The following is a 26,123-nucleotide window of genomic DNA, read 5'->3' on the forward strand; positions in this document are numbered from 1 at the left end:
ATATATGTATGTATGTATGTATATCACTAAAATGGACTTTTTTTTTTTTCACAGAAGCATTTATTACTAATATCCAAAGGAACAGAGTGTGGAGAAAGCTGATCTAAACGTACTGTGCTACGTGGGTGTTTCAGCTGCAATTAACAGGACATCCAACCCAAAGTAGCTTAAACAACAGTGGGGGGTTTTGTTTGCTTCACTTAAAAGTATAAGTTTATCGTGCAGGGCCCAGTTCCACGAAGGCAGAGATCTGCGTTGGCTCCTGGTCTCTCCTCTTGGTCACAAGACGGCTGCTGCAGCTCCAGGCATCATGTCCTTGCCATCAAAGGTAGTGAGTGCAGGGCAGAGTGTCTTCCCTCCCCCCACCTCTTTAGTGGGAAGACTGGCATTCCCAGAAGCACCCTTCCCACCCCTGCCACTCCCTGCAACAGCAGACTTCCCCTCACATCTTGGACCAACCAAAATTGGTCATGTGCCCACACCAAGCCCCAGGCCGGCCCGTTCCCTGAGATCAAGAGTTCTCCAGTGATGGCTGAAAGAACCCGCTTCTATGGGAAGCAGCGAGGGGGAAAGGCTCCGGGGCAGGCGGCCCACAGTGCCTGCCATGGCAGAGAGCTGAGGCCACGATCTGCAGAAGGTGAGGAAACCATGCCTTTTTCTCTGATGAATACCCAGAAAGGACTCCCACTGAGGCAGAGAGCAGGTGACGCCATTCTTCTCCCTGCCTTGGCCACCAAGGGAGCTGCCGGGTTATGTGTGTGCATGGGGTGGGGGCGTGGGAGGAGGGACTGGGGAGAATGAGCCGGAACCAGAGGGACAGGGGGCTCTGCGGTACAAGCTGGGGGTTCAGACTGGCTGCACAGGGCGTCCCACACGTGTCTTCCCCTTCTAGATCATCACTGTCCTGCTCTGTACCACGGGACCGACCAGCCCTCCACAGCCCACAGCCAGGAGTGACTGAGGCGTGAAGGCCCCGGGCTTCCTGCTCTTCTGAGACCTCCTGTCAGGCTGACTTCTGCAAAGGGTGCGGGCAGAGAGGAGGTGGCTCAGAGAGACTTGCAGGAGGACACAGCCCCGGCGCCTAGTAGCTACCCTCCCAGAGCAGGAGAACCCCCCGCCCCCTGCCTGCACTTCGGGGTCTCAGCTGCGGGGGCTCAGCTGGGGTAAATAATTAGATGTGGACACAATGCAGCTCAGGCGAGTGGAACTGGGCCCTCCTGCTGTCTGCAGATAATTGTCTCAGCCATAGGGCTGAGTCCAGAGGGAAGGGTCTCAGAAGGGAGGGCAAGCAAGCCCGGAAGAGCGGCCAGGCCCCTCTGTATCTCTGTCTCTGATGGGAAGCAGAGGCCTGAGGACCACCCTCCCCTCCCTGAGCCCAGCCCCTTCCCCAGCTGCCTGAGCTGGTGGCCAGCAGAGACAGACCAGCCCCACTGGGACTCTCCATGCTGAGGTGATCCCTGACCTCCCCTGGGCTGGACAGGCCTGCACAGACCTGGGCAGCCACGCAGCAGACACTGTTAAAATGGGGGGAGTTGGCTGCTCTGGCACCTGCCTGGGAAGGAGGCATTGCTTGGTCTCAGCCCCAGGAAGCCTCAGCTCCCAGTTGCAGCAGACTTCTGGGTCTGGTCACCTGCAGAGGCCAGCAAGGTCTGGGCAGACAAGGGAAGGAAGAGGGGGTGCTGGCACCTGACTTTTGGAACCTGCATAGTCTCTGAGGTCTGTCACCTGTCACCGGTGTTTCTCTGGTTATCTGCCAGCACACAAGCCTCCTCTCCCACTAGCAGCAAATGCACCCAGTTCTTAGGGCTCTGCTGGTGGCTGGAAGCTATGACTGCATGTGAGACTAGCGATTACATGTAGAAATTGAATGCAGAGGGACACTAGGGAGTCCCGCAACCCCTGATGGCAGAGGATGAGGAGGCTGGCGGAGGCTCGGCTTATCTGAGTTTGACCAGAGACCATTGGACTGAATCCTGGAGAGCTGAGTGTGGAGTTCAGGAAGAGACAGGTGGGAATGGGAGCCAGTGCCATTGAGGGCGGTCCCTGTCCCAGCCCAAGCCCTACTTGGGGACTGCTGAGTCCAGCAGTTTCAAAGGGCCACAGGGCACTGGGGCTGGGGGATGGCTGGAGGGGCGGGGAACCTCTGATCCCCACTGCACCCCTGCTTTCCTCTCTTCTCCTCATGCCTTGGGCCTCATACCCACTCCTAAAACAACACCCCTATACATGCTGCCTCAGGACCCAGGACCCAGGCCCCAGCTCAGGACCTTGCTAAGCCCCCGGCGCCTGCCACACGCTGCCTCGCCCCTGCCACATTCCGCAGGGGGACCCCACCACCCTACTGAGTCGCTCTCCCTAAAGAATACAGCTTCCTCATTTTAAAAATGCTAGCAGTACCAGAGGGAAACAGTGGAAACTAAGTCTTCCCCCACCTGCACCCCAAACCCACACTCCTGCTAGCAACTGTGGGTGCCTGTCTCCTCACCCTCTCACCCCCTCTCTTATCAAAACTTTCAGTGTTTGCCAGTTTGCATTTCTCTGATTACAGACAAGGTTAACATCTTTCAGTAAACAGCCATTCGGGCTTTCCTTTGCAGGGTATGTCCAGGCTGTATGGCCATTTCCTGTGAGATTATTGGTCAGTCCTTTCCTTAAAAATTCACAGTAGCTCCTTGCTGGGAACATCAGCCCTCTCTGGGGCATGTAAGTCACAATCAGTTTCTCCTGTTTGTTGCACATTCTTTTATTTTATAGATGTTGTCTATACAAAATGTTGCCATTTGTAATTTAATTAAAAATTTCAGAGCTGTTTTATATGGCTTCCGCTTTCATGTCACTCTTAGAAGAGCCTTTCTCATCCTGAGATTATTAAGTAGTCTCCTGTGTTTTCTCTGCTTTTGTGGCTTTGGGGGTTTTTTGCTTTTATATTTCTGGTCCGCATGGAATTTATTTTGCTGTGAGGAATGGGTGGGATAGGGGTTCGACATCTTATTTTTCCGAGACGGCTGCTCAGTTGTTCCAACACCTTTTATTAAACAATGCACTTTTCCTCATGGATTTTAAATGCCCCCACAGACCTCTGATCTGTGTCCAGTCAGCTGCCCATAACAAAATGTTCCAGCTCGTTCTAGGGCAGCTTCCACTCTCTGGCAGAGCTAGAACCTTCCTTTTTACTTTTTCAGAATTTTATAGGCTAGTCATTCTTCTTTATTGTAGCAAAATATACATTATATAAAATTTACCATTTTAACCCTTTTTAAGGAAACAATTCTGTGGCATTAAATACATTCTTTACTGTGAAGCCACCACTGCCATCTGTCTCCAGAACTTTTTCATATTCCCAAACTGAAACCCTGTCCCCACTAAACACTAGCACCCCATGCCCCTCCCCCAGCCCCTCCCCCCACCTTCTGTCTCTATGAATTTGACTCCTCTAAGGACCTCGCATAAGTGGAATCACACGGTATGTCCTTCTATGACTGGCTTATTTCACTTTGTTTCTTTAAGGTTCATCCATGTGTCAGAATTTCTTTCCTTTTTAAGACTAAACAACAATCTCTCTCCCTTACACACACACGCACATGCACACACACACTTTTTGTTTACCCACTCATCTGTCTGTGGACATTGCTGTTGCTGCCACCTTTTGGCTATTGTGAATAGCACTGCAATGAACAAAAACGTAAAAATATGTTCACATCCCTGCTTTCGATTTTTTGGGGTACGTACCCAGAAGCGGAATTGCTGGATTATATGAGAATTCTATGTTTAATTTTCTGAGAAACCGCCATACCGTTTTCCACAGCGGCCGCACCATTTCACACCCCCCCTAGCAGCACGCAGGGCTCCGATCTGTCCCGCCCCCGCTGACACTGTCCTGCTCTGCTCTGTCTGGACAGTGGTGTCCTAACAGGTGTACGGTGGCGTCTCACTGAGGTTTCGCTTTGCGCTGCCCTCATGAGCAGGGATTTTAAGCACCTTTCGTGAGCTTGTATCTTCCTGGAAACCTGCCTGTTCAAGTCCTCTCAGACTGTTTCTGTGCCTTTGTTTTGCTCATGTACTTTAGAACTGCTTGTGCAGTTATAAACGCATCCGGTAGCAACTCGTGCTGGATCGATTTCAGTGTATGGAGCAGTTGGGGAAACTTGGGCCTCTCCTCCCTGGTTTGCCTTTGCTGGTCTCCTCTGTGGCTTGGTCTATGTTGTCCTCTCTATCCCCATCCCTGTGCTCCAGGTGTCACCCACACTGATGACACCTAGGGCTGCTTCCCTAATTCTGTCCTGACACGCTACCAGACAGCTCACTTGCGTGTCCTCAGGTCTCTCCACCCCTCTGTGACTGCTGACCCCCACTCTGCCCTCCTGGCCTGGGTTTCCCAGTGACAGTCACACGTGCTGGAGGGGGAGGGGTCCAGGCAGAACACTGGGCACCAGCCTAGCCTCCCCCTCAACCTTGGAGGAAGTCAGGGTCCTGGCAGAAGAAAGAAAGGCACAAATAGAGAAAATAAATGACTTTTATGAAAGGTCCTTTACCAAGGTGTGAACAAGGGAAGGCAAATGGATTTGAGGTCCCTTGGGAGGGGCGGTTCCGGCACCTGCACAGGTAGGAAAGGGCCAAAGTGCAGAGTCTGGGGCCTCAGGGAGAGGACAGGTCCACCCCCAACAGTTATGGAGGAAGTTCCCTAAGCTCACCTGGAGGCAGGTGGGGTGGGGGTGGGGCCAGCTGATGCAGTGGAGCAGGGGCAGGGGGGAGTGGGAGGGGGCTCTGGAGGGACAGACTGAGAATAGGCAGCCGCCCCATCCCTCCCGTCCAATGAGGCAGCTAGGCCTTGCCCACCCTTCTTCCCAGTTAGTCCCAAACCCGCCCTTCTCTCTTCTCCCTCTGCCCCTACCTCTTCCAGCCCAGGGCCTCTGGTTGGACGCCTGACCTCTCCGCCACCCCCACCCGCCCCGGACCCCATGTGTCCCATCCACTCACTTTGACACCAGAGATCACTCTTTCTAAAATCCTCAACTGAGCAGGTTTCAGCCGGCATCAAACCTCCTTTGGAGCCACACTGTCCTTGGGATAAAGTCCGAATGCCTCGATGACCTGGCTACAGGTCCCTCCCCTGGCCACCGCCCCCCTCCCCCGCAATCCAAGCTCTGGCCACACGGGTCCTTCCCTTGAGCCGGCACCATGTGTCCACCGCCCGGAACACCCCGTGCGCTCTCCCAGCTCTCCCCAGCGCAGGCGGGTTTCCACGGAAGGCCCGGTGAGGAGCTTCCCTCTGTATTCCGGGGTGCGTCTGACCCCCTCCGTGCTCCCACCCCCAGCTCGGGCCCGACACGACCGACGACTGTGACGGCAGGTTGAGGAGAGGCGCTGCGCGGTGGCGAGCAGGCCCAGAGGCAGGGCGGGGCGGGCACTGTCGCAGCCCGCGAACGCTCAGCCGCTTCAGGGGCCCACGGGACAGCGCGGCTCGCACCGTCACCCCAACTTGGAATGCAGGAAGCCCTCGGGGCAACCCGCCTCCCAAGCCGCCCCCACTCCCGGCGCTGATCCCTTCCCCCTCTCGGCTCCGGGGACACCGGATACCTGTATTGTGGCACCTGGCACGCAGCGGGCCGCCCGTGAGAACCGGCTGCAGGAGCCGCGAGCGCCTCGCGAGTTCCAGGCGACCCCACCCCTCCGCAAGGTCTGGCCCACAGGGGGCGTCCAGGTGCGGCTGCGTCGACGCCCGCCCCGCCCCCCAGCCCAGCGCGCCTGGGGTCGCAGCTGGGGCGGTGGGACGCGCGCCTGGTGTGGCCGGGCGCGGGGGACACGGGAGGACGGGCCCGGCTGGGGCGGGGTGGGCCTCGGGGCCTCACCCGACCTCCTGCCTCCTCCAACCCTTATTTGGGCCGCCGGGGCCAAAGGTTGGGGGCTGGGGGCGTGGCTGGAGCCGGGGCTCCCGGAGCGTGGTGGGGCGTTAACCTGCGGGCCGGGAGCCAGGACGCTGGGCTGCGCTGGGCACCCGGTTCCGCCCGACACGCGGGGCCGTGGGCCTGGGGGCGGCGGGGCGCGCTCACCTGGCGCCGCGGACTCGCCCTAACCTGGCTTCCGGCGGGGCGGGGCGGGGCGTGCCGGGGGCGGGGCGTGCCGGGGCGGGGCGTGCCGGGGGCGGGGCCGGCGCCGCAGACGTCAGGGACCCGCCGCGCGAGGCCGGCGGCGGCCGCTCTGCCCGTGGGCTCGGCCGGGGCTGCCGCGAGCGTGCGGGCCGCGCCGGGCATGTCCTAGGCGGCGGCCCCGCCCAGCGCTCGGCCGGGCGGGCGGCAGGGCCGGGACCGAGCCGGGCGCCGAGCCGGGGACGGAGCCCGAGCAGCAGGTAGGACGCGCCGGGCCCGCGCTCGCCGCGGCCGGGGCCCCCCGTCGTCCGCACCTGCGCGCCCGCGGAGACGCACGGGGAGCGGGGAGGGGACCCCAGGGAGCGGGCCCCCGGCCGGGCCCGGACAAAAGCGCGGGGGTGGGGACCGTGCGGCGCACCTGGCCGGGCCGGTCCCCGCCGCCGCGGAGGCGGCTCAGGTCTGCGCAGGCCGGGAGGGGCCGCCCGGCGCGCGTCTACGCGGCCCGGCCCGGGTGCGCGTGTGCGCGGCCTGCGGCGGGGGGGGGAGCCCCGGGCGCCCGGTCCCCGCCCCGGCACCGGCAAGGCCATGGCCGCCCCCAGCGAGCGCTGATTCAGGAGAAGGCGCAGCTCCCTCCCCCCCGGGCCTGGCGCTCCCGCCCCGGCGCCTCCCGGCCTCCTCCCTGCTGGCCTGGCCTCCGCTCCTCCCGCGGGCCCTCCCTCGGTCCTCCTCTTGCTCTCGCCGCCGTCTCCCCGCCTGTCCGCGGCCTCCGTTCTGCCTGCTCCCTCCAGCGCCTCCGCCGCTCCGCCCTACGCTCTCCCCGTCTCCTCCTCTGGGCATCTCCCCTCCTTACCTCCGGGCGGGTGGCCGTTCTGGCTGGGGCGGCTGAGGGGACAAGTTTGGGGTGTTTATTATTGTCCTCCTAGCAACGATGGCCAGCCCAGCCCCGAACCGGCCGCGGGCTGTTGGGGCGCGTCCGTGGCTCCCAGGCCTTTTCAGGATGGGCTGGTGGTGGCAGCGGGTGGCCTGGCTCTGGCACAGCCGCGTACCCAAGCTCTGTAGGCTTGGCCTCCCTCTGCCTTCAGCATCCTCTGGGTGGGGGTCCCCCTGCCTGCCGACCACGGGAGCTGGCAGCTGGTGATGGCAGAGTGTGAGACACGGAGTCTGGGCCGGGAGCTGGATGGGGGCTGGGAGCCGCGATGTGGGGTGGGGACTGTGCCTGAGAGAGCCTTGCGTCTTCCCAGCAGCCTCGCTTAGGGCTTTTCCGGGAGGTTGGGGCTATGGGTCCACCTGCGGGTCTGTGGTCACCATCTGGGGCTGCAGGGGCTTTGAAGTCCCACCCCCTGGGCCTCCGGTGCCTGCCTCTCCAGCTGGACCCTGGGTGGGTGTCCTAGTGGCTGGACCCTAAGGAAGGGCAGGGGCCCCAGGGTGAGGGGGGTTCTGGCCGCCTGGAGCTGCCTCATGCTGGCTCAGATTTTTCTACTTCTTCCACCTGCTTGCTCAAGGTGAGGGTCTGCCCTGAGATACCTGGTCGCGTGGACGTTCAGAGGTGGGTGGAGCCTGATGTTGGTTTCATCTGCTGCCCCCCTAGAGGGGAGCTGAGACCTGGCTGAAGAGCCTCATGGCTGAGGCCTCCAGGTGTGGGCATTGCAGAGACAGGGCCTACTCCTCACCCACCCCCAAGGGCAGGTCTGACACTACTCATGTCAATGAGAGTGGCTGGGTGTGACCTCGTGTGTGGTGACCATGTGTGCACATCCTGGGAGGTGTGTGCACAGGACCCTGTGTGGCATCCCCAGTTCAGCGATGGCCTCCACTTGTCCAGCTGGTCTGTCTAGAACCAAGGAGTCCTTTCCAGCTCTGCTCCCTTGCACCCTCATAGACAAGTCCAAGCCATCTCTGTGGCTGGGACCCTGCCCTCGGGACACATTTGGAGCCTGGCAGCCTCACCTCCTCCCCTGCTCCTAAAGGGGCCCCAGCCATTGTCATCTCTGTCCTGGGTTATTGTCCTCACCTCTTGACTAGTCTTCTGGTCACCTCTTGACTTGTCTCCAGCTGTTCCCTGTGCTGTAAGTCAGCTCATGGGGCTGAGCGACTCAGGAGCTCCAGGCTGGCCTCAGGCCTGGGGCCAGCACCCCTGCTCAGCCCCTGGCTGAGCCCCCCACTTGGTTTCACGCCCTGCTCTGGCTGTTCAGAAATTCTTCATAATTTTCCAACAAGGGCACTGAGATTTCATCTTGCACTGGCCCGGCAGACTTCCCCTCTCGCTCCAGGACACGCCTGCAGCAGGACTTCAGGGGTGTGTGAGGCCCTCCGTCCCTCAGCTCAGTCCCTGTGTCTTTGTGCTGGCCGTTCCTTCGGCCTGGGTGCAGTGCACCAGATGTCCCCCTCCCCAACCCCTCCCTCCCAGCACAGCCCATTCCTGTCCCCCCTTCCGTGTTCTCTGTGTCACTCACACCTGCTCATGGGCCTTCTTTGCCACTGCCTCCCTGGTGGGAGGGAGCCTCATTATGTGGGGACTCTGTCAGGGTCTCAGTCACGGCTGTCTCAGCCCAGGCCACCACCTGACCCATAGCGGTGCTCAAGATGTGTGGTAGAGGATGCAAATGTCCACGAATTGTGAGCCGGGAGAGTGGCAGGGACACATTCACGTGGATGCTCTAGGTGCACAGGGTGCCTATGTACGAGCGCGCACTTGTGCACACTGGCTGGAGCCCCAGGGCCTGTTCTCAGGGTGACATCAGCCCTGGCCATCATTCAGGCTGTGCTTTCTGTGCCCTCACACTGCCACAGTGCTCTCTGCCTGTCCTGACCACACCAGCTCCTCAGATCCCTCTTTGGCTGATACCCCTGGGCTGCCTGATGCCCTGACCACCCAGTACTGCCCTCACACAGTGGCCACCAAGTACCGGTCAGTGTCTTATCAGTGGCAGCCGTAAGAGTGGCTCCGAGCCCCTGTCTCCACCTCTGTCCCTGCTGTCCCCCCACCCCAAAGCCCCCTGCCTGTTGTTCAGTCTCAGCATGCCTGGCTTGGGGAAGTAGGTCCTCTGGTTCAGGGCTTGTGTCCTGGGGTGGATCTGGTGCTGTGGACCAGGTATGGTGGGAACCCCAATTGGCCATGTTGAGCCCACGAGCTGCTCCTGGAGGCCCATATGGGCATAAGCTGGTCCACGTGCAGGCAGTGGACCTCGACCCCTGACACCGAGAACAGAGGAGCGACTAAGTGTGGTGGGACCTAAAGGATAAAGGAGGATCCAGCAACCTTGGCCGGGGGAGGGGGTGTCCACAGGTGGACACGGTGGAGAGGGCAGGTGACATGGGTCAGAGGGCTGGCAGTGGGACTCGGGACCACACTCAGGACGGGTGGGTGGCCTGGTATGGCTGGAGTGCAGTGTTTCCCGAAGCAGCCAGCTTGAACCTCCGAGTGCAGGATCTGTGCTAGCCCGGGGACTGCAGCCCAGGATGTGGAGCCCCACTCTGACAACCCCCTCCTCCCCAGGGCCAGACGGGCCCGGCCAGTGCCAAGATGAGTGTCACGTCCTGGTTCCTGGTGAGCAGCAGCGGCACCCGCCACCGGCTCCCACGCGAGCTCATCTTCGTCGGGCGTGATGAGTGTGAGCTCATGCTGCAGGTGAGTGTGCGGGCACCTCTGGGCAGAGGGCGGCGTGGGGACCAGGAGCTCAACTTGCTGGGAGACACCCTGGCGAGGAGGCCACAATGCAGCCCCAGGCCTGGGCATTGCCACCTGGGCCCTGGAAACACAGGAGGGTTCGGGGCCTCCTCCGAGTGTGTGCAGGAGCATGCGCGTGTGCTCGTGAGTTCGGGTCCCTGCCCCTGCAGATTGGACTTATTCCTGATGGGAGGGTGCTCAGGCCTCTGTCAGATTCTCAAAGGTGTTGGGGGCCCAGGAAGGGTGAGAAGGTGTCCTTGTGCACACAGGGAGCTAAGAGCTCACCTTTAAAAGGTGCTGGAAGGTGGATCCGTCCATATCCTTATTGTCTGGGGGCCCCACCTGGGCCATGAGTGGGATTGGGGAGCTGCAGGGCCAGCTCTGATGTCAGAGCTACCTGAGGGTGCTCCTGTTGCTCTTGCTTTCAGACATCTCGGGGTAAAGTCTGATGCCCTTTGGATGGTGCGCTGGGCAGGAGGGGGCCCCTCTCTGGCAGGGTGCTGGGCAGTCAGGAATTTCTCCCTGGCCTGGGCTTCAGAGTCTGCCAGGAGCCTCGTGTTGGCTTCTGTGGGGCTCATGTATCTGGCTGTGTGGGAGCGAAGGGTGGGAAATGTCCTGACCCTGCAGTGTCTATCCTGGCCTGGGATGTCCTGTGGGCCCCTGTCCCCAAGCCCCCTGAACTCCATGCCTCTCAGAAGGAAAAGAAGGTCCTGGGTGGGCGGCACTGTCCAGTCCAGCTGAAGGGCCTGCTCAGGTGCGGGAATGCTGCCCAGCACACCCAGGGATGTCCCAGGTCCTCTGTGGCCCCACTCTCAGTTCCCATCTGCCACCCTGGCTGCTGCTGCTGGCCCCGGGGATGCGTGAGGCTCTGGCGAGGTGGGCAGGGCTTGGGCTGTGGTGAGGGGTCCTGGCCATGTGCGCATTCACTTGGGCAGCACGTGTTTGTCCACCTCTACCCAGGAAAGGCCTGTCCCAATAGTCCCCCGCCTGTATCCATGCTGTGGTCTGCCCTGCATATGTGTGTCCCTCAAAATTCTTGTGTGGGGACTTTAGCCCAATGTGATGGTATTAAGAGGTGGAACCTTTGGGAGGGGATTAGGGCGTGAGGGCTGTGCCCTCGTGGTGGAATTAGGGCCCCTAGAAAAGAGGCTTGAGGGAGCTTGTTCACTCCTTCTGCCAAGTGAGGACACAGCTAGAAGGCGCTGTCTCTAGTGAGGACATCAGCTAGAAGGCAGAGCCCTCACCAGACATCACATCTGCTGGGGCCTAGACCTCGGACTTCCAGCCCTCAGACCTGCAAGCAATAAATTTCTATTGTTTATAAATTACCCAGTCTAAAGTATTTTGTTATGGCAGTTGGAACGCAGTGAGTCCCTGGCTTCTCCCCCAAAAGTCCTCTGATTTTCTTGAGTCTAGACCCAGCAAGTTTCTCAGGTGGTGGCTAGTGGTTCAGGCTCTTAAATTTCTTTAATCTAGAACATTCTCTCCCCTTTTTTCTCTTTTCTTCATGCCGTTGGTAGTTGGAGAGACCGGGTCGGTGGCTGTGGTGAGGAGTCGGCAGATGCTTTCTGCAGGGCTGGGTAAACATCTCAGGCTCTGTGGCACCCAGCTCCAGTGTGGCCACTTGGCTGTGCTGTCCTGGGGAGGAAGCAGCCTCAGACCCCTCTGAGGATGGCCCGGCCAGGGTGCCCGTAACACTCCATCTGCAGGCGTTGAATGACCAATTTCCTATCATTTTCACATGTCATGAAATAGTCTTTTGGTGATTTTTAATCATTTAAAAGTGTAAAAACCATTCTTAGCTCTCAGGCTGTACAAGGACAAGCATGGGTTGTGCCGTACCCCTGTGTCACGTGTGTTGTATGGCACTGTCCACACACAGGTGTGGCGGTGGTGGCCCTGCAGCTCTACCCACATGGCCAAGAGGGCCTCTTGGAGGAGGCAGCACTTGTGGCCTTTGGGAGGAGTGGGAGTGAGCGTGGGGTGCCAGGGACCCAGCGTGGTGGTGCCCCTCCCATCCCACACCTGGTGCCACCCACACCAGGCCCACCCTCTCTCTGGTTGCTTCTTTTCCCAGGAATTGGAGGAGAGGCCACTTTTGGGGGGTCAGGGTCCTATTCCTAGTTTCTGGGCCTGTGGGTGGAGCCCCACACGGGATGGGAATGACAGGGGCTTCTCGGCTCTCCATCCCGGGCCAGCCCCTGGCCTGGTGGTGTGGCCATGTGAGACGTGTTTCCATCTTGCATGGGGAAACTGAGGCTTGGGGAGGTTGTGCAGGTGTAGAGTGAGTGCGGAAGGCCGTCCACCTCCAGCACCCTGCAGCTGGCCTCCTGCTCCCACTCCTGCCCTCGCCCGCTGGCCCTTGCTCAGAGCGCCCTTCCTCTCGCCTCCTGCTGCCTCCCTCACCCCTCACTCCCCTGCAGAGCTGCCCCTGCTAGGAAGTTCCTCACCTCTGTGCCCTTCTCGCCCCCATCCCCCTGGCTCCAGGCAGCCCTGGCACATGCATGATGGTGCCACCGCCACCCCAGCCCTTGGGACTTTTCCAGGTGCTCCCCGCTTCTTCCTGGGACAGCTGTTCCAGGTTCCTCTGGCCTCTCGGTGCTTGACCTCAGTGGCCCTCTGCCTGCTCGCCTCTCTCCCTGGGGGTCCTGTCCACACACTGCTGCTTCGGTCTCTACCTCTGTGCAGATGGTTCATGTGCTGTCTCGTGCCTGGCATGTCCTCAGCTTCCAGCCTCCGAGAGCCTTCCTCCTGGGCTCCTTGGAGGCAGCGCAACCCAGCATGGCAGAACGAAACTCATCATCCTCTGTCCCCAGCAGGGTCCGCACCAGCCATCCAGGGGCAGACCCTGGCCTTCCCTCTCCCTCACCCCAAGCCCTGCGCCTACCCAAGTGCCCCTCCCAACCCCCCTCCTGTGCACAGACAGGAACCCCAGCCCACCAGGCCTGTGCTGGACCCCCGCTGCTCTCTGCACCTGCCCTGGCTCTCCAGGGTCTGGTTCTATGCTCACCTTCCTGTCCCTGGAACCCACCGTGCCCCATCACAGCCCCTCGCCCACCCCCACCCCACAGAGGGAGGAATGTTCCCATGGGACAGCATGACATCTGAGTGAGAGGGAGCAGCACAGGAGCTGGGTGGGAAGGGGCCTCTGTTCCAGGAAGAGGGAAGAGGTGTGTGCCCACGGGTGAGGCTGTGGGAGGACAGAGCCCTGTGTGGGCACAGGGGGAGCCTGAGCGGCCTGGAGGTTTGTGCCATGGCCAGCAAGAGAGGCCATGGCTCTGATCACTCTGGGCAGGAGGTGGAGAAGCTGTTCTGGAGGCAAAGCCACTAGCTGTGGCCACGTGTGTCCACAGGCCACGCTCTCCAGGGCCCTGCTGTTTGCTCACCACGGCATCCGGCTCCCAGGGCCAGCCTGGCACAGAGCTGGTGCCCAGCGAGGATGTGTTAAATGACACGAATGTAGGGGGAGTGTGCACCAGGTCTGCCTGCTGTGGCTTTTGCTCCAGGGGCAGCCAGGGCTCTGGTACAGGCCATGCTGTACGTGTGTGTGCATGGGAGTGGGCACGTGTGTTGTCCACTTGCCTGTATACATGTTTACGTCCACATGTGCACACATGCGAGTACATGCATGCGAGTACATACATACACGTGTCAATGTATTCAGTGTGCATTTGTGTGCTCCATGTGTGCACGCGTGTGCATGTGCTTCTCTTTGTGTACACGTGTGCACATGCATGTGTGTGCTTCTCTTTGTGTGTGCACACGTATGCGCATGCCTGTATGTGTACACATTTGTGCTTCTCTATGGGTATGCACATGTGTATTGCGTGTTTCTGGGGAGGTGCCCTCTCTGCCTGCACCTGGTTTGCCCTTTGGCTGTCCATGGGAGTGTGTGACAGCCAGGATTCGTACATTATCATCCAACTCAGAAACCGCAGGCTCAGGACCACCCCCACGGCGAGTCAAGCCAGGCTGCTGTGGGTCCCTGTGGCCTCGCTGGCTGTGGCACTGGAGATGAGCTGGCAGGAGGGTGTGCCCAGAGCCCTGGGTTGAGGCCATGGTCAGACCAACACAGCCAGGGGTAGGGCTGTCACCCACGGAGGGCATCAGACACAGATTTTGGAAACACATCTTTATTCCGTTTTAACGCAAGTACAAATTATTAGAACCTTTCCCCAGAATCCATGTTTGGAGCTCCTCACGGCCCTTCCACAGGTCTGTGTTCACCCCGGCTCCTCCTGCCTGAGGAGTTCCCTTCCACGGGCCCTGGTGTGTTTGACGTCTTGTGCCCTGGACCAGGGGCCACCTCTCATGGGCGGTCTCCTTCTAGTTCCTGAGCACGTGGGCTTGGCCAGGTGGGGGGTCTGCTTCTGGCCTGGGGTGCGGCAGCTGGGAAGGGAGGTTTCTGAGGGGGGCTTTCCCCTGCCCCCTCTCAAACCCTCCCCATGAGTCCCTGAGGCTTCCTGCCATCTGGGGAGGGGCTTGGCAGGAGCTTGTGCAGTGACAAAGCCCTGGCCAGGGGTGGAGGGTCAGGCAGGCTCTGGGTGTGAACAGGGACCAGTGGGGGGACCCTGAGCCAAGTTAAAGGAACCGGTTTGGAAGCTGGGGCAGGGTGGGCGGGGTGGGGTGTCTTGCTGGGAGAGGGAAGGTGGGGTCAGGGAGGGTGGTGGTCCTGGACACAGAGAGTCACATAGGCTGAGACCCAGGCCCAGGTGAGGGTCTGGCCAGAGCCCAACTGTGGCTGGGCAGGGAGAGGAAGGTTGAGAGAAGCTCCCGGGCCCATGGCTCTTGGGTCGCCTGCCCTCCCAGGCCAGGGGAGCCCCAGGAAGCTTCAGCAGGAGAGTGAGGGGTCAGAATGATGGGCAGGGCCTGGTGGGGGCCGGGAGGACAGGACAGGTGGCCGTGGGATGGAGGCACACTGGTGGCTACTGGGGAAGAGGAGCAACGGCGTTGGTGCCTGGGGGTGGGCAGGGGGCTTGGCTGGTGGGCATTCCTGGGAGAGCCTGGAGGAAAGGGCAGGCTGGGCTTGAAGTGCCCAGAATGGGTCTGGGGGTATGTCTGGGAGGTGGCTGTCAGGCCCAGGGGTGCAGGACTTGGGGAGGGGGAGTTGTCCAGACTGGAAAGGTCAGCCTGGAAGCCCCTCCAGGGGTCACTCCTTAGCAGAGATGGCATCTAACTCTGAGGCCCCTCCCCGCCTGCCTCAGACCAGCAGAGCTCAGGACCCCCATTTCGCCCCCTCCTCTTGCTCTTTTTGGACTCTTATCGCCCAGGGAGGTTGGATGCCCAGCAGGGTGCCATCTGTGCCAAGGAGTGACCGTGTGTCAGGCAGGGCTGAGGCGGGGATGCTGGCTGTGCACAGAGCTGGGGAGCAGGCGAAGGTGAGCCCCCAGCCCCATCAGGGAGCCCCAGTCCTCCCAGCGTCCAAGCAGGACTCTGAGGTAGGAATTGTGGTGCACGAGCCTCGGGGCTGCAAGGGGCAGCTAAGTGGCGTGAGGCAAGGCTCCCTGCAGAGGACTGCTGGTTCTTGTCACCCCTCATGCCTGCTCTGTGCCAGGTGGGGGAGGCTGCAGGCCAGGCCAGTAGGAGGGGCCACAGTGGGGAGTCCCCTGGGCTGGCTTCTTGGAGGAGGTGAGCACTGAGTGTGCCGGCATCCAGAGGACAACCTGGGGAGTCCTGTGGAGGAGGTGGTGTCTGGCATGACCCTCCTGCCTGGTCCTCTTCAGGCCCAAGGCTGCTGCCAGGGTGGTCAGGAGCCCTTTAGCTATAGGTGCCAACTTTGGGAGAGGAATTTGGAACAGGGACAGAAATGGGGACTAGGGGTGGGGCAATAGGTCTCAAGGTCAGACCCACCCTGCCAGAAGCCTGTTGCTTTGGGGAGCACTAGGATCAGCCCTGAGGGGCTTCCCAGGGAAGGGTCCCCAGCAGGCTGAGCCACTTACGCAAACTTCGCAGGGACGGTGTGGGCTGTGCGGGTGGAGGTGGCTCAGGGATGGCGGCTGGAGGACCCTGCGCTCCTCTTTAAATTGCCTCTGACACGCCTACCAACTTCCTGGGAGGACCGAGGGTCCGTGACAGCATGAGGTGTGGGCCTTGTCCACCCCTCCCCACACTCCCCCACGCTGTGGTAGCCAGGTGCCCCCTGCATCACCACCATTGTGGGTCACACCGGTCACCTTGGGGCTTCTGAGGGCTCAGTCCTTGGGATGGCAGTGGCTGTCAGAGCATGGAGGCAGTGCTCAGGCCAGCTGTGGCCACACCTCAGGCCTCCTGGCCATCACGAGCCCCGTCCAGTTGCCCTGGTGCCTCTGCTGGGACTGAAGGTGAGGCCTCGACCAAGCTGGGTGACCTTGGGTGGAGGCAGGTCTGGGCCAGAGCCCATGCCCACCCCCCATGCAGCCCCTGCTGTGCGCCCAGGTCTCTTAGTGAGGAAGAAAGCCCGGCCCTGGAGGCTTCTAATCCTTGGGAGGGATGCCGGGGCCTACCCTGGAAACTGGCTATTTCAGAATGGTGCCAGGGCCTGGGCAGGTGGAGAGTGTCAGAGAGCAGGTGGGGCTGGGCTAGTGGTAGCAGGCTGCCCAGGGACGTGGCCTGAGGGTCCTAGAGCTCTCACCTGTGAGGCTGAGAAGCTCCGCTGGGACCCAGGAGGGATGTCTGGTTCCTGGGCCACCCTCCTGTGGGTCAGGGTTGTCCTGTTCCAGGGTGGGGAGCGACTGTGCAGGCCTGTTGCTGCCACTGGTGTGCTCTGGAGCCTGGCCTGGCTGTGTCCTGGGGGCACCTCCTGGACGGTCCACAGGTGGCTGCATGGGTCGCACACTGTCATCCGGTCTAGGGATTGACAGCTTCCCTGGGCCCCCAGGCCTGCCGCTCCTCAGTTGAGGGGGCAGGAAGAATGCAGCTGCCCCCAGGCACCCCCAGCCCCCAGCCATGAAAGGCAAAGTGGGGGACGGTGCTCTGTGCTGAGACCTCCAGCCTCATGGGCTGGGTGATGTGGGCCCATGCTGGCACCATCTAAGCAAGTAGAAAGTGACCCCCTCCCTGCCTCTGTCCCCCAAGCCCTGGTGGGGGTGTGGGGGAGGGGGTCAGCTGTGTCCCTGCAGTTGGATGATGAGGCTGACCACGTGAGGGAGCTGGGGCGGCTGTCCTTGTGAGGAGTCCCAGGTAGGCTGGTGGCCAGGGAAGGGTTAGACACACTCAGGGGGGAAGTATGTTGGCGTGTGTATGTGTGGGGTGGGAGGTGGTAGCTGGACAGCAGTGAGTGTGATGCTGTGTACATGGGAGGGGACCCCCTTAGGCATGCACAGGTGTGTGTGCACACGCGTGTCTGACACGCTGACAGGTGGTGTGTGCCCCTGGGGACCTGGGCCAGGAGTGGGGGGAGGCCTCTCGCTGAGACAAACACCCCCCACCCCCAGTTCCCCGATCAGAGCTGGAGCCTGGCTGGCCGCCTCGCCTGCCCTCGGGAGGGAACAGCATGTCCCAGATGACCAGAGGGTTCCCACCCCCTCCCACGCCCATCCAGGAGAGTGCTCAGGGAGGGTGGGGGAAGTGGCCCTGGCATCTCACCAAATTCCTGTGACCTGCTTTGGTGACTGGGTAGGCTTTCCTGGGTGCACACACTGTGGGAGTTGGGCCTCGTGGGTTCCAAGGCCCAGGGGGCTACTGTTGGTATTTTGATGGGGCGCAAGGAGGAAGGGGCTGCCCACACCCTCAGCAGGTCTGCAGGGGTACTGTGGCCTCCTGGGTCCTGCCTCCCTGGGATGGGTCACCTGAGAGCAGTCTGTCTGTCTCCCCAGTCCCGCAGCGTGGACAAGCAGCATGCCGTCATCAACTATGACCCGGACAGGGACGAGCACTGGGTGAAGGACCTGGGCAGCCTCAATGGGGTGAGTACCTGGGCCCCTGCCCTGGCTCCACACCTGTTTGAAGGCCCTGCCTCCTCTGCCCTGGCCCCACCTTTCTTTGTGGCCCTGCCCCTAAACTGTGGCTCTGCCCCATCATCCCTGGCCCCGCCCCTGTGTCCTGGCCCCACCTCAGCTCTGGCCCTGTCCCCACCCCCACCCACCCTCTGCTCCCCTGAGAAGGAGGCCTCCCTCAGCTGCAGAGGTCAGGGCCTCCCCGGAGGGCTCCCACTGGCAGGGACTCACGCCTCCAAGACCCCTCAGGTGGGAAGGGGAGGCACTGGGCTGGGAAATGGGGCCCTGAGGTGGAAGGAGCGGAGCCAGGGCACCTTGTCTGTATGGCGGGGAGAATGTGACTTTCTCTTTTATGAGTCGGGGGCAGGGTGGTGACCAGGAGGGAGGCCCTGACTGCAGGAGCAGGAAGGAGGTCAGGCAAGAAGAACCGGCTGTGTGGGGTGGAAACAGGGCAGGAAGGACAGGGAGGAGCCCTCTCTAGAGACACGTGTGTCTGTCTGTCTGTCCTGGAGATACTGCCTGGATGTCTCTTTGTTCCTTTCTGTGTTTGGTGGACACAAGCCTGTCCAGGGCCACTATGCAGTCCTGAGCTGGGGGCTCCCACAGCAGCCTCAGGCTGACCCTGCCGCTACCATGTGGGTGCTGCAGTGAGCAGTGGGCACCACCCCTCAGCTCCTGCCTCAAGGTGCTCCCAGCCAGGGGGCCTCAGGCACCGCTGGGGTCTACCCTGAGCCCCCTCTTCCCTCAGCCCTTTTGTCAAATGAAGCAGCCCTGCCTGCACAGGGTTGTACGGTGAGGGGCCTCTCCTTGCCTACTACATGGGCTGCGCCACTCACATGGGCTTCAAGAGGGTCCTGGGGGTTGCTGGCCCTAGATGTGTGGAACTGGACTGGTACGCACTCCTGGGTTCTGCAGGGCCAGCTATCTCAGAGGCCTGTGATGTCCGCAGAGCTGTGGCCAGCTCCCGTCTGCCCCTGAGACACTGGGCTCAGCCAGGGACACAGGCTGGCAGAGAGGTGGGCCTGCTTCCTAGCTCAGAGCCCAAGGACTGCTGCTTTACATGTGACATGTGCAGCCTGAGCTTGCAGCAGTCCCAGCCCCTCCCAGGCCCGTCTCTGCATGGGCAGACCCCAAGGAGCCACCCTCCACCTTGGCGCTAGAGACCCTCCTCTCCTACAAGACTTCTCCATGTTTGTCTTGTTTCTTCCAGACTGGGCACAGGAGCCGTGCCCAAGTCACAACTGTCTTCCCTCTCACCCTGGCCTGTCCCAGAGGCCCTCAGCATGTTAGGCCCTTTCATTCATCTGACTCTGGTGTGGTGGCCGGTGGCCGGCCAATTGGAAGCCCTTGATGGAGGGAGAGGGTTTCTGGGGACTGGCTCATTGATGCCCCCGCGAGCTGGCAGCCCGGTTGGGGGCGTCATCAGGCCAGCCTTGCTGTGGGCCTCCCAGGGGCAGGCATTGCCTCAGCTGTTCGCAAGGGCACATGGGATTGCAGGGGGCTACCGTGTGGCTGAGAGCATCTTTTAGCAGACTCCTCTTCACAAAGATGTTCAAATGGGTTTGCTCTTGAGGGGTCCCATTAGCGTACATGTAGCGCTGGGTGACGCCTGGCATCTCGGTCCCCTGGCCCGTCCTTCAGTGGCTGCCTGTACCCTGGTCTCTGTGGCGCTCGAGGTTGGTCATGCACATGCCAGTGGTGCCTTTGGCCCGGATGGTGCTGGGAGGCCAGGGCCCAGGCCCAGTGCCGCATGGGGGAGATGTCCAGGTCATTTGCTTGCCGTGGACTCTGTAGAGTTGGTGCCCCCCACCACCCACCCGCCTGCTCAGCCCACCACCTGCTTCCCCCACAGACATTTGTGAATGATGTGCGCATCCCAGACCAGAAGTACGTCACGCTGAGGCTCAATGACGTCATCCGCTTCGGCTACGATATCCTTTCCCTGTGGCGCTGTCCTCCGCCCTCCCCCCCGCCGTGCCCCAGGCTGCTTCTCCCTCAGTCCCCAAGGCCATGGGTACCCTGTTATCCCACAGGTGGGGTCGGGGCCTCAGCAGTCACAGCTGGGATTTGAGAACGCCGGGGATGGATCTGAGGTCGCCAGGGCCTGAGGAGTGATTGGTGGCTCCCTGGGCCTGACCTTGGGGCTGCCCAGGCTCGGCATTCTGTGCTCGGAACGCTGGTGAGCATGGCTGTGCCTCCCTGGGAAGGAGGCCTTTGCCCAGGCAACCAGGGGCCTCTCCTGCACCCACCTCTGGGCCTGGACTACAGGGCTGGCCTCCAGGCACCGGCCTGTGTCTTCCCAGCTCTTCCTGTTCCGTGTTCTCCTTAACACGCTGCCACATTCCAACATGTACGTGCTGGAGCGTGTGCAGCACCGTGTCCCTGAGGAGGCACTCAAGGCGAGTGCTGGTCAGCCCCTGTCCCCGTGGTCCCTGCACTCCCACTGCCCATCTCACTTCAGCTAACACCCCTAAGCCTCTCGGGCACCCTGTCCTGGCTGTGAGTTTCCTGAATCAGTCTGGCTTCCTCTGCCTAGCCAGATGGCCCAGTCTGGTGGCCGAGAAGCTAGTCATTAGCCACTGAAGCTGATACAGTGACAGATGTGGGGACAGCTGGGGCTACAGGAGCGCCAGTGCCAATGCAGCACGTCCAGGGACTCCCAGAGGGGACTGTGAGGATGAGGGCCAAGCAGTCAGCCTGCTGGAGCTGAGTAGGCTTTTTGAGCTGCTACGAGGACCTTGGCCTTGGGCCCAGGTCGGGTTTGGCTCTGTGGCTTATAGGACAGTTCATCAGGGCGAGCTGGGTGGCTGGGAGCCCAAGAGGAGGCAGGGCTGGGAGCCAAATACACATCGAGGCACACGCGCTCTGCTCGGACAGGCCCCTGCCTGCCCCCCAGGGTCTCCACCTCTGAGGATCAGTGCCCAGTCCACCCTCCCCACCCCCACCAAGCGAGCCCCTGCTCCCTCAAAGCTTCGTGGTCCCGAGGATCTCTCCCCCTCTGGCTTCAGCGTGAATCGCGCAGGTCTCAGGCTCTGTCCACTCCCCAAGGATGTGAAGGAGGGGAGGAGAGGCGGGGCCGCCCTGGGTGGGGAGTCCTGAAATGGGCGCCCCATTCCTCACCCCTGCCCGGCATGCCCACAGCATGAGAAGTACACCAGCCAGCTGCAGGTGAACGTCCCCGGCTCAGCGCCCAAGAGGGGCGAGGCACTGCCAGAGCACACACCGTACTGCGAGCCCTCGAACCCCAGGCTGGAGAAGGGGGACCGGAGGCCAGGAGCAGGTAAGCCCTGAGAAGCACACCCACACCCCTCACCCCTGCACACACCTACCCATGCACACCTACACTCCTCACCCCTGCACACACCTACCCATACATGCCCACACCCCTCACCCCTACACACACCTACCCGAGCACACCCACACCCCTCACCCCTGCACACACCTACCCATGCACGCCCACACCCTTCACCCCTGCACATACCTACCCATCCATGCACACCCATACCCCTCACCCCTGCACACACCTACCCGTGCGCGCACACACCTACCCGTGCGCGCCCACACCCCTCACCCCTGCACACACCTACCCGTGCGCGCCCACACCCCTCACCCCTGCACACACCTACCCGTGCGCGCCCACACCCCTCACCCCTGCACACACCTACCCGTGCGCGCCCACACCCCTCACCCCTGCACACACCTACCCGTGCGCGCCCACACCCCTCACCCCTGCACACACCTACCCGTGCGCGCCCACACCCCTCACCCCTGCACACACCTACCCGTGCGCGCCCACACCCCTCACCCCTGCACACACCTACCCGTGCGCGCCCACACCCCTCACCCCTGCACACACCTACCCGTGCGCGCCCACACCCCTCACCCCTGCACACACCTACCCATGCGCGCCCACCCTGGGCCCACATTCCTCCTAGGGTTGGTGGGCCACCATAGGGTAAGAGAGGTGATAGGGGTATGGTTAAGCATCCTAACATAGGCATTTGGACCTGATTGGATGGGTGTGATGAGATCTGCTCTGTACCTCTTGGCAGCTGGCAAAATGGGTGGTCAGAAGTCTGGGAGGAAGATGGCCACTGCACAGCCCTGGTGGGCTCAAAGGGCGGGGACAGAGCTGAGGTGTGATGAGAGCCTGGCTGGGTGTAGAGGGTGGGGGTCCAAGCCCAAGGCTAGAAGGAGGCATATCCAGGGAGTTGGGCTCTCTGTTCCCACCTCTGTCCAGGAAAGGTCACTCTGCTACCTCTAGCTTTGGCCCTGCATTGCCGTGTTCTCATGTCAGCCCACATGTCTATGCGTGGGGTCACACAGATGCCAGTATCTGGCTGGCATCCTATGGTGGCAAGCCCTCCACCTTTCCTACCCATCCTTGTCTTTTGGAAGACTGCCGAGGACTGGGAAGGTTTCCAGAAAGTCGTCTGAGTTGCTCAGTGCACCTGTCGGTGTTCAGGGTATAAAATAGCTGCAGCTGGTGACAACTGGCTTGGCACTGTCCCCAAGGATACAGCAGGTGCAGCCAGCTAGGCGAACATTTCCTCGGCCTCAGCAGAGCAGAGGCAGCACTTTTGGGGGCAAAAGAGGGGCCTGTGCAGTGACAGGCACCCCTGCCTCAGCAGCCCCCAGGTGCAGCACTGAGCAAGAACAAGGTCCCCAGGGAGGGGTGAGGCATATAGGATTCACCTTGAGAAGTCCTCCATTCCACACTACACAGTGAGCACATGGCACCTGCAGGTGACCCAGCCTCCAGACCCTCTTCCCGCCTGGCATTCAGGCAGCTGGGAGCCACAGCCGGCCATAACTCAGAAGCCCACAGGGCTCCTGTAGGGGTGGAAGGAGCTCAGGAGCCTGGGAGAGGGCCGAGGGCATCGGAGCCAAAGCCCCAACCCATAGGTGCCGGACCGCACTTGTGCTCACCATTGCTGGACGAGTCCCTCAGTAGGAGCAGGAAAACCAGACTTCATGGGAAATAATATTTTTAATATCCGACCAGTGATTCAAACATTAAAACAAATCAAACTGCCACAGGAGCTTCTCAGACTGCTATGGCCCTTAGCTCCCAGGGCACCCATTTATGGCCTGAACATTTACTGGGATTTGCTGAGGAGCCAGACCCAGGAGTGGGCTCCCATGGGCCCCCGCTTCTTTGTCCGGCAGGCTCTGGGCTCAGGGAGCTGGGGCTGGGCTGAAGGGATCACCTGCCCCAGGGTGGGGCTGCTGAGGACAGTACCCCCCCAAGCCCGGATAAAGCCGCTGGTCACAGCCACCCTGAGCAGACCCAGTCAGGGATGGGCAGGTGAGTGTCCACAGATCTCAAGGCAGATGTAGAAACAGGACTCAGAGCAGTCGGCAGCTTGCCAGGGTCCTGGGCAGCTACAGATCGGAGCTGGGAGGTGACGCCAGGCTCTGCCCAGATCTCAGCCTCTCCCATCCACATTGGGGGCCACAGCGACCTCAGTCTGAACTCTCTCTCTGCAGAGGCCACAACTTACCGGACACCCCTGTACGGGCAGCCCTCCTGGTGGGGTGAGGACGATGGTGTCACGCCACCTGAAGACCGGCGCCAGGAGGAGCCCTACCCAGGTGGGTCTCGGACACTGGGCCACTGACACCCCCAGGGCTCCTGGAGGGCAGCGCATGAGTGAGGGGGTGGCCTGGCCTTGAGGTTCCCACTCCAGGGGAAACAGAGCCTCTGCTCTCTTGGATGGAGTCGGTGGCTCCAGCAGAGGAGGGTGGCAGGGGGTGGCTGCCCTGAGGCCCCACCTCAGGACACCTCCCCACACCAGAGCGTCCCAGGGAGCAGCAGGACGTGGAGCTCAACGGAACATTAGCTGGTATTCATGCCCCCGCCGAGCCTCAGGGCTACCCATTCCGGAGGGAGCCCAGCTACTTCGAGATTCCCACGAAGGAGGCCCCGCTGCCGCCTCGGCCCCCCGAGGTGCCGCTGCACGAGGCACCCACAAAGGACGTGGAGGCAGGTGGGGGCGGGGTGGCCCCTGTGGTGCAGAGCCACGCCTCCTTCACCATCGAGTTTGATGACTGCAGCCCCGGCAAGGTCAAGATCAAGGACCACATCACCAAGTTCTCCCTGCGCCAGCGGCGGCCCCCAGGCAAAGAAGCCACACCTGTTGAGATGGTCTCAGCCGAAACCAAGGTGGCCGACTGGCTGGTGCAGAATGACCCAAGCCTGCTACGCCGGGCCGGCCAGGGGGATGACCGTCACAGCACCAAGAGTGACCTGCCCATCCACACCCGCACCCTGAAGGGTAAGTGCCCAGCTGGCTGGTGCCATGCTGACCGGGGCCCTAATCAGCGTGTTTGACCTTTGTCTTTCAATAATTGCCCAAGAACCACCTGCCTAACCAGGGAGCAGCATCCACTGTCTTCCGGTTGCATGTCTTGGCCACATGTGCTGGGCTCCCTGTGGTGTGGGGTACGTGTCCCCAACACATGAGACTGTGTTAACTCACCTTGGGCATGGGATGAGGCCCCCAAGATCGATTGCTCTTTCCTTTCCCTTGGCCTGACAAGTTGGTGTCCCCCCTCCCCCAGGCCATAAGCACGAGGACGGAACGCAGAGTGACTCAGAGGACCCCCAGGCCAAGGCAGCTGCAGCAGCCGGGATCCCAGGGGAGGCCAGCGGGGAGCAGATGCGGCTGCAGAGGCAGATCAAGCGGGACCCGCAGGAACTGCTGCACAACCAGCAGGCCTTCGTCATCGAGTTCTTTGATGAGGACACGCCCCGCAAGAAGCGCTCCCAGTCCTTCACGCACACTCCGCCCACAGACCCCAAGGCTGACAAGCGCCGTGGCCCTGGGCCAGCTGATAGGGACCGGCCAGGTGTCCCGGCCCCCGCCCGGGCCGCAGGTGGCAGCTCGGGACCGCAGAGAGCCAGCTCGCTCAAACGGGAGAAGACGGAGGAGCGGCTGGGTGGCCCCTCACCTGCTGCCCGAGCCTCCGCCCGCCCCTTCGGCAGCGTGGGGCGCCGGTCCCGCCTGGCCCAGGACTTCATGGCCCAGTGTCTACGGGAGAGCTCCCCAACCCCACGGCCCGGCCCTGAGAAGGCACCCCCAGTGCTGCCTGCTCCCCTGACGCCCCGTGGGGCCAGCCCTGTGGCCCCCTCCACCCCCCCACCACCTCCCGCCGACCCCCAGCTGACTAAGGCACGCAAACAGGAGGAAGATGATAGCCTCAGCGACGCAGGGACCTACACCATCGAGACGGAGGCACAGGACAAGGAGGTGGAGGAGGCCCGGAAGATGATTGACCAGGTGCGACCAGGCAGCAGGACAGGCTTGTGGGACCCTCGTGGGAGGCCGCAGGGCTAGAGGGGACGCTAGGGCTGCTGGTGATGTCGGGGGCAGACGCTGGCCTGCAGAATCCCAGTTCTGGCTGCTGTGTCCTGTTCAGCTGGGTGGCAGGGGCTGGAGGAAGCCGTGCACGCACGGCTGGTGTGGCTGGCCCTCCCTCCTGTCTAGGGCTCGTTTTGTTTCCCCACCCCACATACGTGGCTGGACAGCCAGGCTGTATGTCCCTGCCACCAGCCAGTCTGGCCAACCAGGTCCTCTGCTCTCCCTGCAGCCTGTGAGTGGGGTCGTGTCTGAGTGGAGAGTGGAGAACCAGGCACCTCTGACTGTTGGTTCCCGTGGCTATCTCCTCCTGGCAGGTCTTTGGGGTGTTGGAGTCCCCTGAACTCTCCAGGGTGTCTTCGGCCACCTTCCGCCCAGTCATCCGAGGGGACAAAGATGAGTCCGGTGACGGGGGCATGGCTCAGCGGATGGCCCTCCTGCAGGAGTTTGCCTTCCGGCCGCTGGGTATAAACCCCCAGGCAGAGCCCCAGGTACAAGGCCAGACAGCCACCCCAGGGAGGGGCCGGGGCAGGAAGAGGGCAATGTGGCCCCTGATGAGGCTGAGCTGGAACTCCCCCTGAGGGGCACGCTCACCTGGCATGTGGGCTGGGCTTGGTGTGGAGGGCCCAGGGACAGGTGTAGAGGCCCAGAGTTGATTGGCACCTGCATTCCCAGTCCACTGACCAGGAGCTGACCTCTGAAACTCTAAACCACGCTTGGGTCAGCCCTGGCAGGATGGTCACACTGGGGACCCACAGGCCTGGGAGAGCAACGAGGGGACCTCCTGGCTGTGTCTGCAAGGGGTGCGTGCAGGAGGCACGGGGGTGGCAGGCATGAGGGGAACAGGTGTGGGGTGGGCTTCTCTGCCGCCCCTCCATTCCTGCCCCTTCCTGTTGGATTCTGCCGCCCCTGCTGCAGAAACACTCCTGCCCTTCTTTGCAGGGGCTCCTGGCGCCAGGCTCCCCTGTGGGTCAGAAATGGGCATCCCGCTGGGCCAGTCTGGCTGACAGCTACTCAGACCCAGGCCTTGCAGGTAAGTGGCTTCAGTGCTGTGGTGGGGGGAGGGGGCTGGGCCAGGGTGGCTCAGGCCACTGAC

At 61.7% G+C, this 26,123-nt stretch overlaps 1 protein-coding gene across 4 annotated transcripts in view; it reads left to right on the plus strand.

The window, feature by feature from the left end:
* Positions 1-6,297: 6,297 nt before the first annotated feature.
* Positions 6,298-26,123, plus strand: part of CEP170B (centrosomal protein 170B) — a 28,931-nt gene continuing 9,105 nt past the window's right edge. For 3 of the 4 annotated variants that reach the window (XR_010022905.1, XM_063089841.1, XM_063089843.1), the window contains exons 1-11: positions 6,298-6,346; positions 9,583-9,714; positions 17,547-17,636; positions 19,519-19,597; positions 20,007-20,065; positions 20,808-20,946; positions 23,157-23,261; positions 23,465-23,944; positions 24,231-24,949; positions 25,345-25,518; positions 25,970-26,060. Coding sequence is in view for 3 of the 4 variants with exons in the window: in XM_063089841.1 (XP_062945911.1) it covers positions 9,610-9,714; positions 17,547-17,636; positions 19,519-19,597; positions 20,007-20,065; positions 20,808-20,946; positions 23,157-23,261; positions 23,465-23,944; positions 24,231-24,949; positions 25,345-25,518; positions 25,970-26,060 (2,041 nt within the window). In the remaining variant the exon portion in view is untranslated. The remainder of the gene's footprint in view (positions 6,347-9,582; positions 9,715-17,546; positions 17,637-19,518; positions 19,598-20,006; positions 20,066-20,807; positions 20,947-23,156; positions 23,262-23,464; positions 23,945-24,230; positions 24,950-25,344; positions 25,519-25,969; positions 26,061-26,123) is intronic. The other variant, XM_063089842.1, reaches the window with a different exon arrangement.

Source organism: Cynocephalus volans, chromosome 3 (assembly GCF_027409185.1).
Source record: "Cynocephalus volans isolate mCynVol1 chromosome 3, mCynVol1.pri, whole genome shotgun sequence".
NCBI lineage: Eukaryota > Metazoa > Chordata > Mammalia > Dermoptera > Cynocephalidae > Cynocephalus > Cynocephalus volans.